This window comes from Sparus aurata, chromosome 4 (assembly GCF_900880675.1).
Source record: "Sparus aurata chromosome 4, fSpaAur1.1, whole genome shotgun sequence".
NCBI classification, from domain to species: Eukaryota; Metazoa; Chordata; class Actinopteri; order Spariformes; family Sparidae; genus Sparus; species Sparus aurata.
Genome location: NC_044190.1, coordinates 20,715,836 through 20,730,376, shown reverse-complemented (window position 1 = coordinate 20,730,376; position 14,541 = coordinate 20,715,836). Strand labels below are relative to the sequence as shown.

The 14,541-nt window shown below is 41.0% G+C and overlaps 2 protein-coding genes across 2 annotated transcripts in view; both read left to right on the top strand.

Moving 5' to 3' along the window:
• Positions 1-1,177: 1,177 nt before the first annotated feature.
• On the top strand, positions 1,178-5,438 carry mettl21e (methyltransferase like 21e). The gene is made up of 5 exons (XM_030413572.1): positions 1,178-1,525; positions 2,799-2,959; positions 3,052-3,169; positions 4,387-4,484; positions 4,786-5,438. The coding sequence occupies exons 1-5, from the start codon at positions 1,498-1,500 to the stop codon at positions 5,110-5,112; spliced, it is 732 nt and encodes a 243-aa protein (XP_030269432.1). The 5' UTR covers positions 1,178-1,497; the 3' UTR covers positions 5,113-5,438.
• Positions 5,439-8,759: 3,321 nt separating this feature from the next.
• Positions 8,760-14,541, top strand: part of mettl21ca (methyltransferase 21C, AARS1 lysine a) — a 7,238-nt gene continuing 1,456 nt past the window's right edge. Inside the window, exons 1-7 of the mRNA XM_030414178.1 lie at positions 8,760-8,822; positions 9,237-9,366; positions 9,443-9,588; positions 10,723-10,840; positions 10,985-11,539; positions 14,059-14,219; positions 14,335-14,452. Coding sequence (XP_030270038.1) covers positions 9,252-9,366; positions 9,443-9,588; positions 10,723-10,840; positions 10,985-11,539; positions 14,059-14,219; positions 14,335-14,452 — 1,213 coding nt within the window. The 5' untranslated portion in view covers positions 8,760-8,822; positions 9,237-9,251. The remainder of the gene's footprint in view (positions 8,823-9,236; positions 9,367-9,442; positions 9,589-10,722; positions 10,841-10,984; positions 11,540-14,058; positions 14,220-14,334; positions 14,453-14,541) is intronic.

Genomic DNA, 14,541 nt, shown 5'->3' with positions numbered 1-14,541 from the left:
CATCTACACTCCTACCGGTGATTTCTATGTCTTGGGTCATCTAAAATTTGGTATTAGCAAGTGTCATACTGTGTGTTAAGTGGGCTGGTGAATTAGTCTATAAATCAAACTGTGTCTAATTTTATGAAACTATTTGTCAGAACAATACTGGAGTCAAATACAAACAAAACTCCAGCACTCTCAGATAATTAGTCTTCTAATTTACAGAAAAATACTGGAGGAAAAATTTGACAAAACATTTTGTCTCTTGGGTTGAATTTTAAGGGGCTGTTCATTAGATATGATCAGAATTAACACATATTATAAACAGAGTGTGCAGAAACAACAGTGTAAGACGTCTGTGTATTTTGTTGCAGAGATGTTTACTGAAGTTTGCATGCCAGCTGCCCGTCCTGCCAAGTAATACCACTTTGTACCACAAGAGGCAACAGAGTCTGATGATGATGCTCCTGTAGTTTGAGCTGGGCGATGTAAAAAATAAAAAAAACACCGGTCTGCTACTGTTAGTCTGATAAGTAAACAAAATTAACTCAAAAAATGGGAATATTATTAATTAATACAAAAATATACAACCGTACACACCAAATCCAAGTTTCTTTTACTAAACTAAGACAAGCTTAATTGTCTCATTAACTATTAGTCTGCCAGTCTTGGTTCATGTATCCACATTAACCTAGAATCACAAAATAAATCCTCAGTTCACAGGGTAAGCTCTGGCTCTACATGTTGTTGCTGCCTCATGTCTCTCCTGTCGTCCCTGGTGTCAATCCTGGTCAGAGTGGCTGTAAATCACCTCCATACTGTATCCCCCCTGGGATCTGTCCGAGGCTGTGGTCAGTCTGAGTCTAGTGTCTGACTGTATCCAGGTGGATTAATGTCAGTTTATAAATCGACTTAGCTCCACAGCTAACGGAGCTACATGCTAACAGCAGCTAGAGTAGCAAGTCCAGTATAGTGAGCAGTAGGTGGTTGTGCTGCCCCCTATAGTTTTGGAGCTACTTTTAAACTCGGGTCTTCTTACAAATTTCACCTTTAAAGTCACATGAAACATTCACAAATATGCAAGTACTATGAGTGTAAAATAAACTTGATACAGTCAGTAGAAGATGAACAGCAACCTAGGGAATGACATAACAGCCGCCTCTGTTGGCACTTCAGGTCCAGTTCAGCAGTGTGACAGAGCAGCTGCTGCTGTCAGTCAGTTTTACTGCAGAGAGATTCAAGCATGCCCACAGAGAGCTAGAAATGTGTGGTGAGCAGAGGGGTAGGGTTGGTGTGGCCGGACTAGAAGTTGGGAAACACTTTATTTGAGTGTAACTTAAAACTGCAGAGGGTGGCACTGGCAGCCTGCTAAATATCTGGATCCAGATTGACCCAATTCAAAGGACCGTAAGCCGAGAACAGCTGTTAGCTGCAACTGTATAGACTTTCTTTTTAAGGGTGCTCTCGCCCTCCTGCTGGGACTCCTACAGACACTAGGCTCAACAGTCCAAGATTATGGAGGACTCCCGCACCAAAGAAGAAGGTGAGAATTTGAAGTAATACAAAAACCGAAAACTTAAGATTTTTCTTTCCTGTTAAATGTAGGTACTTACTGTATGTAAGATTTCCTTTTGTTTTGTTTTGGGTTTTTTAAAGGAAAAAATGCTGTCTTAAAAATCATCTCATAATACCTGCTTAGTGTGAGAGCTTGTGAGACGCGTGGCTGTGCTATTATATCATTTCCCTGCAAACAACTGCATCTCTGCTTGATAGCAAATACAGCACAGATATGTACACACACACACACACACACACACAGTGAGAGAGATAGACAGAGAGAGAATGAGAAGCTATAAATTGAGCCTGACCCCCTTGCACCTTTGCACTGTGGCTCTGAGGGCTCCCCTGACCTTTAATCTAAGCCCTGTGACATAACCGAAGTTATGCTCTGAGTAACTGTTAGCACTCACACATAGCTGGAGTCTGACACACTGGCATGATGTTACAAACAAACGCAGCAGGATCAGAGGGGCATTAATGTTCTTCATTTATAGAGCAGAGAATCAAGTGTTACCCGTAATATGATATGAAAGAAAAACAACCTGATTACTCTTCTTCTTGACAAAAGAAGCACCGACCAGTCCGTCTACAATACTACAGTTGTCCTGTTGTCTTATGATGTTGTTGTTGACATTGTAAGACTCTACCTGGAAGGAGCGTTAATGGACTGGTTCACCCAGTTTCAATAAAAAAAAAAACAATGTATTTTCTTACTTCAGAGCTTCAGAGATTTATTAGTTGTCAACTGTAAAATCAATTGTTAACTTTTAATTTTTGAAAAAGGATTAATCAGTTAATCAGTAACTTTTCTCAAATCCAAATGTTCTAATTCTTAAATGTGACAAAATATTTCAGTTGACTAAGATTTATGATGGTCTACAGTTTTAATGTGTTTTTTTCTTTTTCAATTTTTGGGCCTTTTTTATGGCTTTATTGATAGGACAGTTTCAGAGATGACAGGAAACAGGGTGAGAGAGAGGGGGTCTAAAGCTGACATTTTACAATATCATAGCAGAAAAAGCACAAGTAATAACATGAAGTACAGCTCCGTACCATTTAGTGTACCATTGTGTGATGCCAGTGAGCCAGAAAACAAACAATTTCATTTAGCAATCTTTGATATGATTAATTACACCTGAGCACTGGACTGTGATTATGTCAACATGTCCTGTAGTTTATCTCGTGCTTTCTGTGTCACATTTTGTATATTAGCATGTAATCTTTTTTAATACCCGTCTCTCCTGTGGGTGTCAAAGCAAGTGCTGCTGTGGATGCAGAGCTCGCCAAAGCCATCATGGCTCGGCAGTTCTCACCCTCTCTCATTGGAACGGAGGCCTGGGAGGGATACAAGTTTTCTGATTTGGAGATCCGCATCAAAGAGTCCACAGACCTCTATGGAGCTGTACTCTGGCCCTCGGTACGTTCAAATTAATGTATTAATCCCAATTGTTATAGTAAGCATTATTCTATGTCCTGCCTGTGAGCTGTAAACTTGTGTCCCCCAAACAGGCGATGGTGTTGTGTCATTTCTTAGAGACCAACCGAGACAAATACAACCTGATGGACAAAAATGTGATTGAACTGGGAGCTGGAACTGGGCTCGTCACCATCGTATCCAGCCTCTTAGGTAGAACAAAAATGAAACAATCAGATGATGTTTTGATTTCACCCATTTTGAGGCTGTTCAGACCTGATATCAACTGCCATCCTGAGTGATCTGATCCCAAGTGGACAGCTCTGATCACATGTATGAACACCCCTGAGAGGCATTAGGCATTGGACTCCCTTATAGCCTGCCAAAGTTAGCATGTTAAAAGACTGTTTCAACTAACCATGGAACTAGTTACCCCAGTATCCACAGACTCCCTTAACAAATCATGCTATTTTTAGAGTTGTTGAATGAGGAGAAACTTAAAAAAAACTTTGCGAGATGGCTACGGCAAATTCTAAAACATTCATGACTTCTTGGAAATTCAGCATTAAATGCAGTGTCTTTCCTTGTTAAAAGTGGCAGTTTGTCACTGCATCACTGTACCAACCTGTTTGTTTTATGTGTCTGAAGAGCACATTACCTCCCAGTCTTTAGCAGTTTAGCATTTATACAAAATGTTTATGAGAAGGAACATTTTACTGATGATAAACATGTAAAATTTTATGAATACAACAAACATGAACTGATATGTTTTTATGCCCCTAGGCTCCCTTTAATAATTGCTCAATTCTGTGAGTTAGGAGAAACTTTAGAAGCTTTGTTAAATGATGTCTACAACAAATTCTTAACTATTTGGGTAATCTTGTAGCTTCTGCAAATATTATACATGAGGGTATTTCTTTCTTTGTGTAAAAAACATCATATTTGTTTGTTTATAGAGTGGTTAACTGAGATAGGATCACAGGGCGTCCCTCAAAACCATGTTAAATAGCTTGTTTGGGTCTTTTGATGTGGGGTTGACTGAGGTACTTATCCCTAGTCAGAGTGTTACCTGCAGTACATGACTGTAAGCACTCCTTCTGTGTGGAGAACCGTCAGACAGCCCTTTCCTTTGGCACTACATTCCCTTAAATCGCACAACGTTTGTAATCCTACGCACAAGCACAGCTGTGCCTGCTCCCTAACAAGGTACAAGTTCCTCATACATCCCAAATCGAAAGGCCCGAACTATCACTTTAATGCCAGGTGTGAGCTGATGGGCTCAGAGCTGTCCACTTATGATTGGATCACTCAGGACAGATGTTAATACTGAGTCTGAATTCCCTCTTTGACTTAAAATCTTAATCCTTTTTCCTTCTGATGCTGTTTATGTCTCATGTTCTTTAACACTTAGCAGCACTGTCTCTCTCCAGGTGCTAGAGTGACTTCCACTGACCTACCGGATGTGCTGGGGAACCTCCGATACAATGTTATGCGCAACACTAAGGACCGATGCAGGTACATCCCTGCGGTAGGTTTTCATATTCATGTTTCATATTGTCGGGTAGATAACCTAAGAAATATTTTAAAATATCCAGCCAAGGTGCTTATTGTTGACAAAACCATTAGCAATATTATGTAGCATATTGTTGTTGTTGCTTTTCTTGTTGTATGTTGGGCTCATGAACCAAATCGACTATTCTCAGTGCGTGTTTGCAGTGCAGCCGATATTAAAGATTGATGAGTATGAAAAAGTGTGAAAACGTTTGGAAGTAAGGGAGAAAATATGTTGGCTTCATCCTGAATTCATTCTGAAACATCTGTGTTTCTAGGTCACTGAGCTCATCTGGGGGCAGGAGGTGGAGCAGCGTTTCCCACGTGCCACACACTGTTTCGACTACATCCTGGCAGCCGACGTGGTGTACTCCCATCCTTACCTGGACGAGCTGATGGACACCTTCGACTATCTGTGCCAGGAAAACACTCAGATCCTGTGGGCCATGCGCTTTCGTCTGGACCCAGAGAACAGCTTTGTGGATCGCTTTCAGCAGCGCTTCCATATGGAGCAGCTGTACAACCTCCCCAGTCTGAGTATCAAACTGTACCGAGCCTGGAGGAAGGACAGGAGGACTAAGGACCAAGGAGAGGCTGCTGCCTGAACACACCAAAATAAATATTCACTGGGACTGAAGAGAAATGTTTTTATTTATTCTGTAATGTTACATGTTTACATGGATATCACGCAATATCAAGCTGTGACACACATTTTTAATTATTTCCAGTATTATCTGGTGTGATCTTTGTTTACTAGAGACAATTCAGTATAATGTAATACCATTTAACAACACCACAATCTGACAAAATGACAACTGACTTTGATTCAAACTAAATCTAGACATTCTTATTTGTTGCTGTTCTGTTGCTTTACATTTCATTTAGATCAACTTTAATAAACTGGCAGCTCCATATGTCTGGATACACTGAAGGATGGTCTTGTGCTCGTGTAATTGGCTGACTATGTTGTTCTGGTCACAACACAAGATCTACCTGGCTATCGAAAGTGTAAATGAACTTGCTGTACAGAAAGCCAAAACAGAGATTACACGGTTAATCAAAGAAGAGCTCATCAGATTACAAAATTCATACCAGCCGACAAGCAAAGGTCGGTACAAAGTGTTGTAGAGGAGGAAGCGAGGCTCTCTGGAGGCGTTTCCATCTCTCACCAGTCTCCTGTCATCTCTACTGTTGCATCAGGGTTGTTGAAGAATATTTTAGTCTATATTTTTTAATAATATTTCCTACGAAGGCCTAAGTTCAGTGAATGCAACAGCAACATCCATCTGGACAGACATGACTCTGGATTTTTCCATTGGTTTTCTGATGACCTTGTGGATTTTATTTAGGAGCTCCGTTGCTGTGTGACCTCATATGAACAACAAGATCAGGTTTTACTGCTTGTACAAGTGCCAGTTTCAACAAGCACGTATAAATGTCACTATCTCAATAACTTCTGATGGATTGCCTCAATTTTGCTCAACGATGGTTCTCTTAAGATGAAACCTAATATCGGTGATAACAGTCAGCAGTTGTCACAGCAAAGCTTTAAAGTATTTTATTGTAATGGTAAAGAAAATGTTGGGAGGTTGGTAACATAAGAAAAACAAACAAGGCATAACTCCTTCCCCCTCTCCATACTGGCAGTAGGATTATATCCAAAACAACATTCCTGGCCTGACCAGTGATGTAAAGGGTCAGTTGCTTAAAGGATTTCCTATGTGCAGTAATTTTCCACTACACAAACCAACCAAGATGAAAACATAAACCTCCTGGCAAAGTCATTATCACACAAATCTGTGATTTGGACCTTTGGAGAGTTTTAGCTTATTGTTTAGTTTCATTTTCAGCTCAAAGCTCTAAAAATCACCTTTTCAGCACCAAACAGCAGATAGACGCAGTTAGTGACTAGCTGCTGAATGTTGTGGAGCATTTAGCAGCTAATGAGCCTGGTATTTTGCTGAAAAGTTTGGTGGTAGAGACCAAAAACAAAGCAAAAAGAGAGCAAATATTGAACATATATTCACCAGGTGGACAGAAACAAGACTCCCAATGAACAATAATATGGTTGCATATCTGCATGTGTAAATAAGCAACTGCTTTCAAAAAAGTTCTCACTTGGAAGGTGATAGTCGCATGTGAACAAAGAAGTTGGTTATTATAAGCCAGGTTTGAGTTTGCCCCTCAGATGTTTCTAGCAAAAATAGAAATAAGAATGATAAAAATAAATTAATATTATATAAATTAATGTTAATGCTGTTTTAATTTTGTGAAATAAAAGGCTCTTTAAATTGGCCTGGAATGACAGAATGATAATTTGTTCATGTAGTCAGTCAATTAAAGGAATTTGGGATCCTTCTACAGAAGTCCTCAGAGGCCAGTGAAACAATAATTCAGGAACTTTCCGGAATATCCTGGCAAACCCTTTTTTACAGTGTCATGAACACAGAAAACAGTCAAGATTAGACTTTAGAAAGTATTTTTTATTCTTACTAGCCTCTCTCGGCTTCCATATTGTATCATTTTGCATCTTAACAATACCTCACAACAAGTGCTTGGCTTGTGGTTCACTATTAACTTTCAATTCAAACATTTGAGCACCCCAGTTTCAGGCCAAACATTACAGCCTCACAGGTTTTAGTGTTATTGACCCAATGAACTCCAAGCAACTGACATGATGAATCATCATGAACTTTTATTATTGGTAATCTCACATTACAATCGGGACAGACACAGCACAATGTTGTGACTTGTTAGAATATTTTACAATTGTTGAGACTACATTCATCACCTCTGCATGACGTGGCATGCATGAATACCCCATAATTAATTGATTCTGATAAATTAAGATCTACAGTATCGAAGGAAATGTGAATATTCACAATTAGCAGCAGGTCAGTTTAATCTCACATCCATATTGGGCAGTATTTGCAGCTTCAGTAACATGACAACCAATTGTGCAAATTTTGCACATTTTTGGAAACTCACCAGTCGGCTTAATTATCTTGGATATAATAAGTTAGAAAGGCATTTAATTAATGTGACCTATTAAACCCAATATATAATTTGTGATTCCAAATCCTCATGTGACGGATATGTGTCGTTTGGCTGCAAACACACAGGTGGGATGAAGAGCCGGATAAAAGAGAAAAAGCATTCTTATCTGAGATGATGTGTATCATTGTCAAGACAAACAGATCGTCAATAGCTAAAAAAACCTAGTCCTTGTGGAGATATCCGCTAACTTGACCAGCCTTTCAACAGCCTCTTGATAACAAACAACCTTTCAATGACAGACAGATGCTGCATGTCACCAAGCTTAGAAAGTCTAATCTTTTAAAACTCGGGCAATGACCTAACCACTGTGCACTCCACATTTATGTGTCAAACTACCATGAGGTCCTGGACGGTTTTCAAGTTTTGGGATGTGAGGGGGGTTAGATCAACGATACCTGAAACTGGGGGGGTGATACGTCATGGTCAATGGCTGTTTAAAAGCAACCATGGGAGGTCCAATTGAGGTTGATATTACAGGAGCCCCCTTCTTTTCGAAGAGGGGTAGATATAAGGGGATTGCATGCCAGCCTGATCCTGTTACTGCCCATGTCTGGTGAAGCAATTCAGGCCATTGCAGGAAAAGCAAGCAAGTAAGCAAAGCATGAACATGCAATAGAGTTTGTGCATATTTTTTATAGAGAGAAGGTTTTTTATTTTTAAAACATGTGTTGATAACACACATTCAAGAGCTTTATATAAAGATGCTTTCCAGACAAACATAAATCATGTATGAGCCAAGTTTGCAGCAGACTTGCAGATAACCAAATAAAACATATGCATTACCGGTGTAATGTGCAATATCTGGTTATGATTTGAATCCACAGTCCAAATAACAAAAATGGAAATTATTTAGTTGAGTTAGAATAAGAGAAAGTACTTCTTCATATTATATCCATTCACAGTAGATCCAGTATGAAGTTACAGTTCAGGGAGGCGCCGAGACGCTCCAGAAGGGAAGTCCATAAACAACTGTGGAATTAATGAACCATGGCTGTATCATGACATTCCTGCCGCTCTCCTGCTCTATTTGGCTCACTCACCCGGTCATCTTGGCCGGTGTTGATGTTGGTGCACTCTGCTGTCGTATGTTGCCTGTGTTTATTTCTCCAGGCAGTTTTCTAAAAATACCCTCATGCCCTTGTGATGATGATGGGTGTGTCCAACAGGATGCTGAGCCTCTATAACCTCCCAGTCAGAGGTCTCCAGATGCAGTTTGATTGCTCCTGAGATCTTTCACTGGAGAATAAAGCTGCAGCAGGTAGGTCAGAAGTCACAGGTAGACCAGGTTTTCCTTGTTTTACCTGTAGAGAGAATGTTTGATAGTATGTTAGGGTCCCATGTTTACTCTTTAAATAATGTGAAAGTGAGTTTCTTACATGTTTATTAAAGGGGTGTGTTCTGCAAGACTTGCTTTGCCTTATTTCACTGGCTTGGCTGTTAAGCTGCAGTTTAAAAAAATCATTATCTTGACAAATATAATTGTATGAAATGGTGTAAATCCTCTTGACTAATACATGAGAGACACAGAAGAGAGAAAGCTCAGTAAAGAGAGGAAAGCATATCAAGAATCATAAAAGGGAGATTTAATAAGAAAGTGAACTTTATACCATTAAAGGAAATGTTTAATCGAAGCTCAAACTCTTTTGTGGTGCTATCTGTCCGTTTTAAAAAGTATACAGGAATTTATATGGATACTTTGACCCCATCCTTTGTGGAGGAAACCAATCACATGAGAAGCAGTGAGGAAGAGGAGGAAGAGGAGAAGGAAGATGGGGATGAAGAACATCAAGAAGAGGCAAAAGGTAGGATGAACTATGAGTTTCTTTGTTAAGTCCGACCAATGAGATCTGAGCATCTGATGACTTGTGTATCATTCAGATGAATCAGCCGTCCAGGAGAAGAAAAGACCGGCCTGGGCTCCAAACTTCTTCCTCAGAATAGACAAAGAGATGTACCATTTTGTCGGGCAGAAGATCATCATAGAAGAGGCTCTTGACTCATATGCAGGCATGATATGGCCGGCGGTGAGTATCACCTTTGCGACCTCATTTACTTCAATATGACATTTAGCACCTGTGTGCACCATTACACTGTCAGTACTCTGTTGTTTAATGTAATCACTGTAATCACAGTGTTACAGTGTCAATCGAGAATAAGGCTTCTAGGCTATATTTACAACTCTGCCCGAGGCCTGTCTAAGAGACCCGACAACCACTTATTAATCTACAAAGATGCACTTTACATCTCATTATTGCTGCTCTGGTTGGCTCACACTTCAAGTAAAAGCCGACACAAAGATACACATTTTTCCTTTGAACTGTAGTGCTGTTCATCCATCGAGATCATTTTGGCGTGAGCGTCGAGGTTTGGAGATATTGACCGTGGAGATCTGCTAACACACCAATAAATGAAATTGAAAAACTCAATAGTTGTGTCTCTTTCCACGAAACATGGTTCACTTACCCAGGATGATCGATACAGATTGTCATCGGAGGCTTGTGCTTGCAGTGGAGCGGGGCTGTAAACATTAATGGCAGCTTTTGCAGTTAGCTTGGTTAGCATAGTTAGCTAGCCTCTCATAGTGATGTCAAAAAAGCTGAACTGTCAATACATATCGCTTGTAAATATTTGAAACTGTTTCAACACCCAGTTTTTAGCAGTATTGATACATTTATACTATCACTATAATTGCTCTCCTCTAGCGCCCCCATGGCCTCACCTTCTTCCGAAGTAAATTAGATGCTGCTGACAGCTAATCAACACACAGTACATAAGCAAAGTTATGTTTAGATTTTGATAATAATCGGAAATTGAATACCCTCAACGTTGTTTCAATTTCTCCCCATGTTTCAAAAATCAATATTATTTCAGTATTGTATTAAAGTTCGAAATGCAGGTAATGTGGGAACACCAGGCTCTTACCCCCTTAGTGTTGATAGGTTGGTGGGTGTAGCGGGAGAAAGAAAATAGTTCCTCCATCAAACTGCTGTTGCTGTTGAGTTCACTATGAAAAACTCAACAGAGGACAGACATCTCTACTGTCAATATCTCCAAGAAAATAAATAGCATAACAGTTAAGTAGAAACATATGTATTCTTGATAAGTGTGACCTGCTTCAGTGACACTTCAGGACTCTAACTCATCTTTATTACCCTCAGGCAGTGTCTCTCTGTCACTACTTGGACACCCATCAGCAACAGCTGAGTCTCGTCGACAAGGCAGTCCTGGAGATCGGCGCAGGAACGGGCCTTGTGTCTGTTGTAGCAGCGCTCCTCGGTAAGAAGTTCAAATGAAGTGAACGGAGGCAGGAAAAAAGACAAAGATAGGAAGTGTAAAGCAAAACATGACAGAATAAAAGAATAAAAGATAACAGACCCTTACTACAGGAGGTTTGTTGATTTTTTTTCTAATTGTCCTCAGGTGCCTGGGTGACAGCCACAGATCTTCCGGTCGTCCTGAGCAACCTGAGAGTGAACCTGTCCAGAAACACCAGGGGCCGTTGCAGGCACACGCCCCAGGTGGCTGCTCTGTCCTGGGGCTACGACCTGGAAAACACCTATCCTACATCTGTGTATCACTACGACTACGTGCTGGCAGCTGATGTGGTCTACCATCATGACTTCCTGGACGAGCTCCTGGTCACCATGAAGCATTTCTGCAAACCGGGAACGACTCTGATCTGGGCCAACAAGGTCAGGTTTGAGACTGATCTGACTTTCACTGAGAACTTTAAAAAGGCTTTTCACACAAGCCTGCTGGCTGAAGACGGAGAGCTGAAGATCTTCACGGCAAAGTGTAGAGAAGAGGAAGGAGAAGGTGATGTGGGGTCGGAAGTCAAAGATCTGCCAAAAGAGGATGAGGAAGGAAGGAGGGAGGAAGCTGAGGATGAGCCGAGCAGAGAAAAGCAGGATGAGGTGACGGCAGATGACGATTACGAAGAGGGTTCAAGTTGGTCTGCCAGTGAAGACGCCACAGGTGAGTCATCCACATCCACTGACTGCTGCCACCTCAATATCAAAGGGACCATTTCTTCAGTGCATGGACGTTGTGTTGACAACATATTGTCTGCAGGTTCTCTACATTAATTAGGGACAGAGAATTTTCAGTCATGCTAGCAGAGCGGCTCCATATGGATCCCAATCCCTGTCAGTCAGTCAGTTGATCGTCAGCTTTGGACCAGACTGAAATGTTTCAGCCATAGCTACTTAAAGAACAGTCTATATCACTACAACTATTGTATGGATTGCCATAAAAGATTGCTCAGACATTCACCATCCTCTGAGGATGAATCCCATTAACTTTGATGATCCCCGGATTTTACTTCCTGCACCTACGAGAGGTTCATGTTTGGGGTTTCAAGTGGACTATTTCAATGTCCATAGGACAGATTGGCATAAAATTTGACATTAATGATCCCCTCTGGATGACTTGTTATCTAGTAAATACTTAACTTTTCTTATTTTGCCATCATCAGGTCAAAATTTCACATTGGTTTATGACTAAATACAAATAAAAAATATCATCTTAACCTGTACTTTTTGTTTAGTGCTTACACATTAGCATGTTAGCTAAAGTAATGTGACATGGTAAACATCATACCTACTAAACATTACAGTGTTAGCTTTGTCATTGTAACCATGTTAGCATGCTGACATCAGCATAAAACCCAAGCAAAACTGTCTCATAGTTAGCTGTTAGCATGACATTATTTTTGTTAGCATTCTCATTGTGACCATGTTAGCATGCTGACTGTAAATACAAGGCAATAGTCTCTCATAGAGCTGTTTGCTGCAGTACTTTACCTTAGCATTGTTATTTTGTCCATGTAAGACTGCCATCGTTAGCATTTAGCCCAAGCTGATATTGCCTCATGGAAATGTTAGCATGGCTGTACAGTTTTTGTTAGCATTGTCAATGTGACCATGTTAGCATGCTGAAATTAGCATTTATCTTTAACAACAGTCTCGTAGAGGTGGTAGCATGACTATAAAACCTTTTGTTGGTACCTTGTAATAATGACCATGTTAGCATGCTGACATTAGCATTAAGCTTAAAGCAACATTGTCTCAGAGCACATGGCTGTAAACGTTTTTGTCTTGTTTTAAATGTAACAAATTTCATTAATTGTATTGCAAATGTCATATAAAGTATGTGTTGCAGTGAATACATTTAGGTATATCTCAAAATTAAAACAAAACCATTTTCATGGTTGGACACCACTAACCAGAGTTATGACTTCCCTCCATCAACTAGCTACAGAATCCACTCATCATTTGGAGGGTCAGAGTGTAAGTTAATACATTTAGGGGAAACAAACTTTTAATATGCAGTGTGTTTCATCGCTGTAATATAAAAATAAAATGTTGGCATTTTATTTCTTTAATTCTGTCTGTAGCCCTTTTTAGATAGAAAAGGCGGCACATTTGCTCCAAGGTAAGGACGGCAATGTACCGGCCTGTCTTTCTAAAACGGAGGTGTAATATTCCTCCTTTTCCAAAAGCCGCCTCTGAAGTAGGCGTAAACATGTGACATGAGGTGAAGCTCGAAGTTGGGCTGAATTTGTCTTCAAAATAAGAGCTTTACATTGCACCCAATTGGAGCTTAGAACTGCAAACTTAGCCGGGGACTTTTAATTTGAAAGTAGCGACTGTCCTTAGCTTGCCGATACAACAACAAGCTAACACAACCAAACTGCTACAGAGACCCAGGAGACGCTAGCATCTCCTGGATTTCAGCGGCTGTCCAGTTGCTCATCTTCATGTCCGTGGATGAAATGATGGACTGACTGCCGTAATCAGCTGTTTCCCGGTTTTAAAACTCCCCGGCTGTGGGTCGCACAACAGTGCAGGTCATCGACACCTCCACCCACCTCACGCAGAGGCCGGCACATTGCTGCCTCGTTTTTAGATAGGCGAGGCAGAAGTAAGTGTACCCTCCGAGGCAGAAAATCGGCGGACCAAAACAGACCCCCAATTTGCCGGCCTCTGTCTAAAACCAAGAGCGAGCCGCCAAAAGGACGGGCAAATTGGCGGCTTGGTGCCATATCTAAAAACGGCTAGTAATTTGGCAATGTACTTGTAAGTGAACAAACAGCTTTGGGACTTTAGGGTGTCTGGCAAGATTAGTGGCAAGAGTTACATTTGAGATGTGAGATGTGGTAAAACAAGGTGGTGAAGCCAAAATGTGGCGAAGCCAACACTTATAACTCTCCTCAGTGTATCCAAAGGGCTGACATACTCGTCCACTGGTGTTGAGGGCCTGTACTTATAAGGAAGAGACGCAGGGACTGGTCTTTGTCAGTGCAGTGAGGTTACTGAGGTTCACATATAATGTGTTATGTCTTGTGCCTTTCAGCATACTGATGACTCTTCAGCTTTTCTTTTTTGCTCATGTATGACATTAATGGGGTGGCATCGTGTGCTCACAGCTAATTCATACTTTTCCTGTGTATTGTTTCGCCCCTGTTTAAGTTTTGGTCCGTCCTCTCCTCACAGGACAGGTGCACACCAAACAAACACATGTGCAGCAGGACAGAGCGCTATCTTGGGCTCCGGGCATCAGCATCGGCATTAATAAAGACATCTACCATTACACAGGGCAGGACATCCTCATTTATGAGTCCATAGATTCATACGGAGCAGTGATGTGGCCAGCAGTGAGTGCCTCTGAAAACACTGAATAAATACAAAATTGCCTGATATAAAAGCAACTGGATACTGCAGCGACAATAACAAGCCACTGTAAGAGGTCTCGTTGTCTTTGTCCTGCAGGCGTTGGCTCTGTGCTCTTTCCTGGACAACAACAGGCAGAGAGTGAACCTGCAGGGAAAGGAGGTGCTGGAGCTAGGATCCGGAACTGGACTGGTGACCATTGTGGCCAGTCTGCTGGGTGAGTCGCCTCCAGTTCAATTCAGGCAACGTAACGAGCACAAGCACAGATTCACACTCAGGCGAAGCTGGCAAACGAATTGGGAAAAG

Bases quoted from the DNA above. Each gene is read 5' to 3' on its own strand.
- mettl21e (XM_030413572.1), top strand. From the start codon at position 1,498: ATGGAGGACTCCCGCACCAAAGAAGAAG. The intron at 2,960-3,051 runs GTACGTTCAAAT...TCCCCCAAACAG, and splicing joins GAGCTGTACTCTGGCCCTCG to GCGATGGTGTTGTGTCATTT. The intron at 3,170-4,386 runs GTAGAACAAAAA...GTCTCTCTCCAG, and splicing joins CATCGTATCCAGCCTCTTAG to GTGCTAGAGTGACTTCCACT.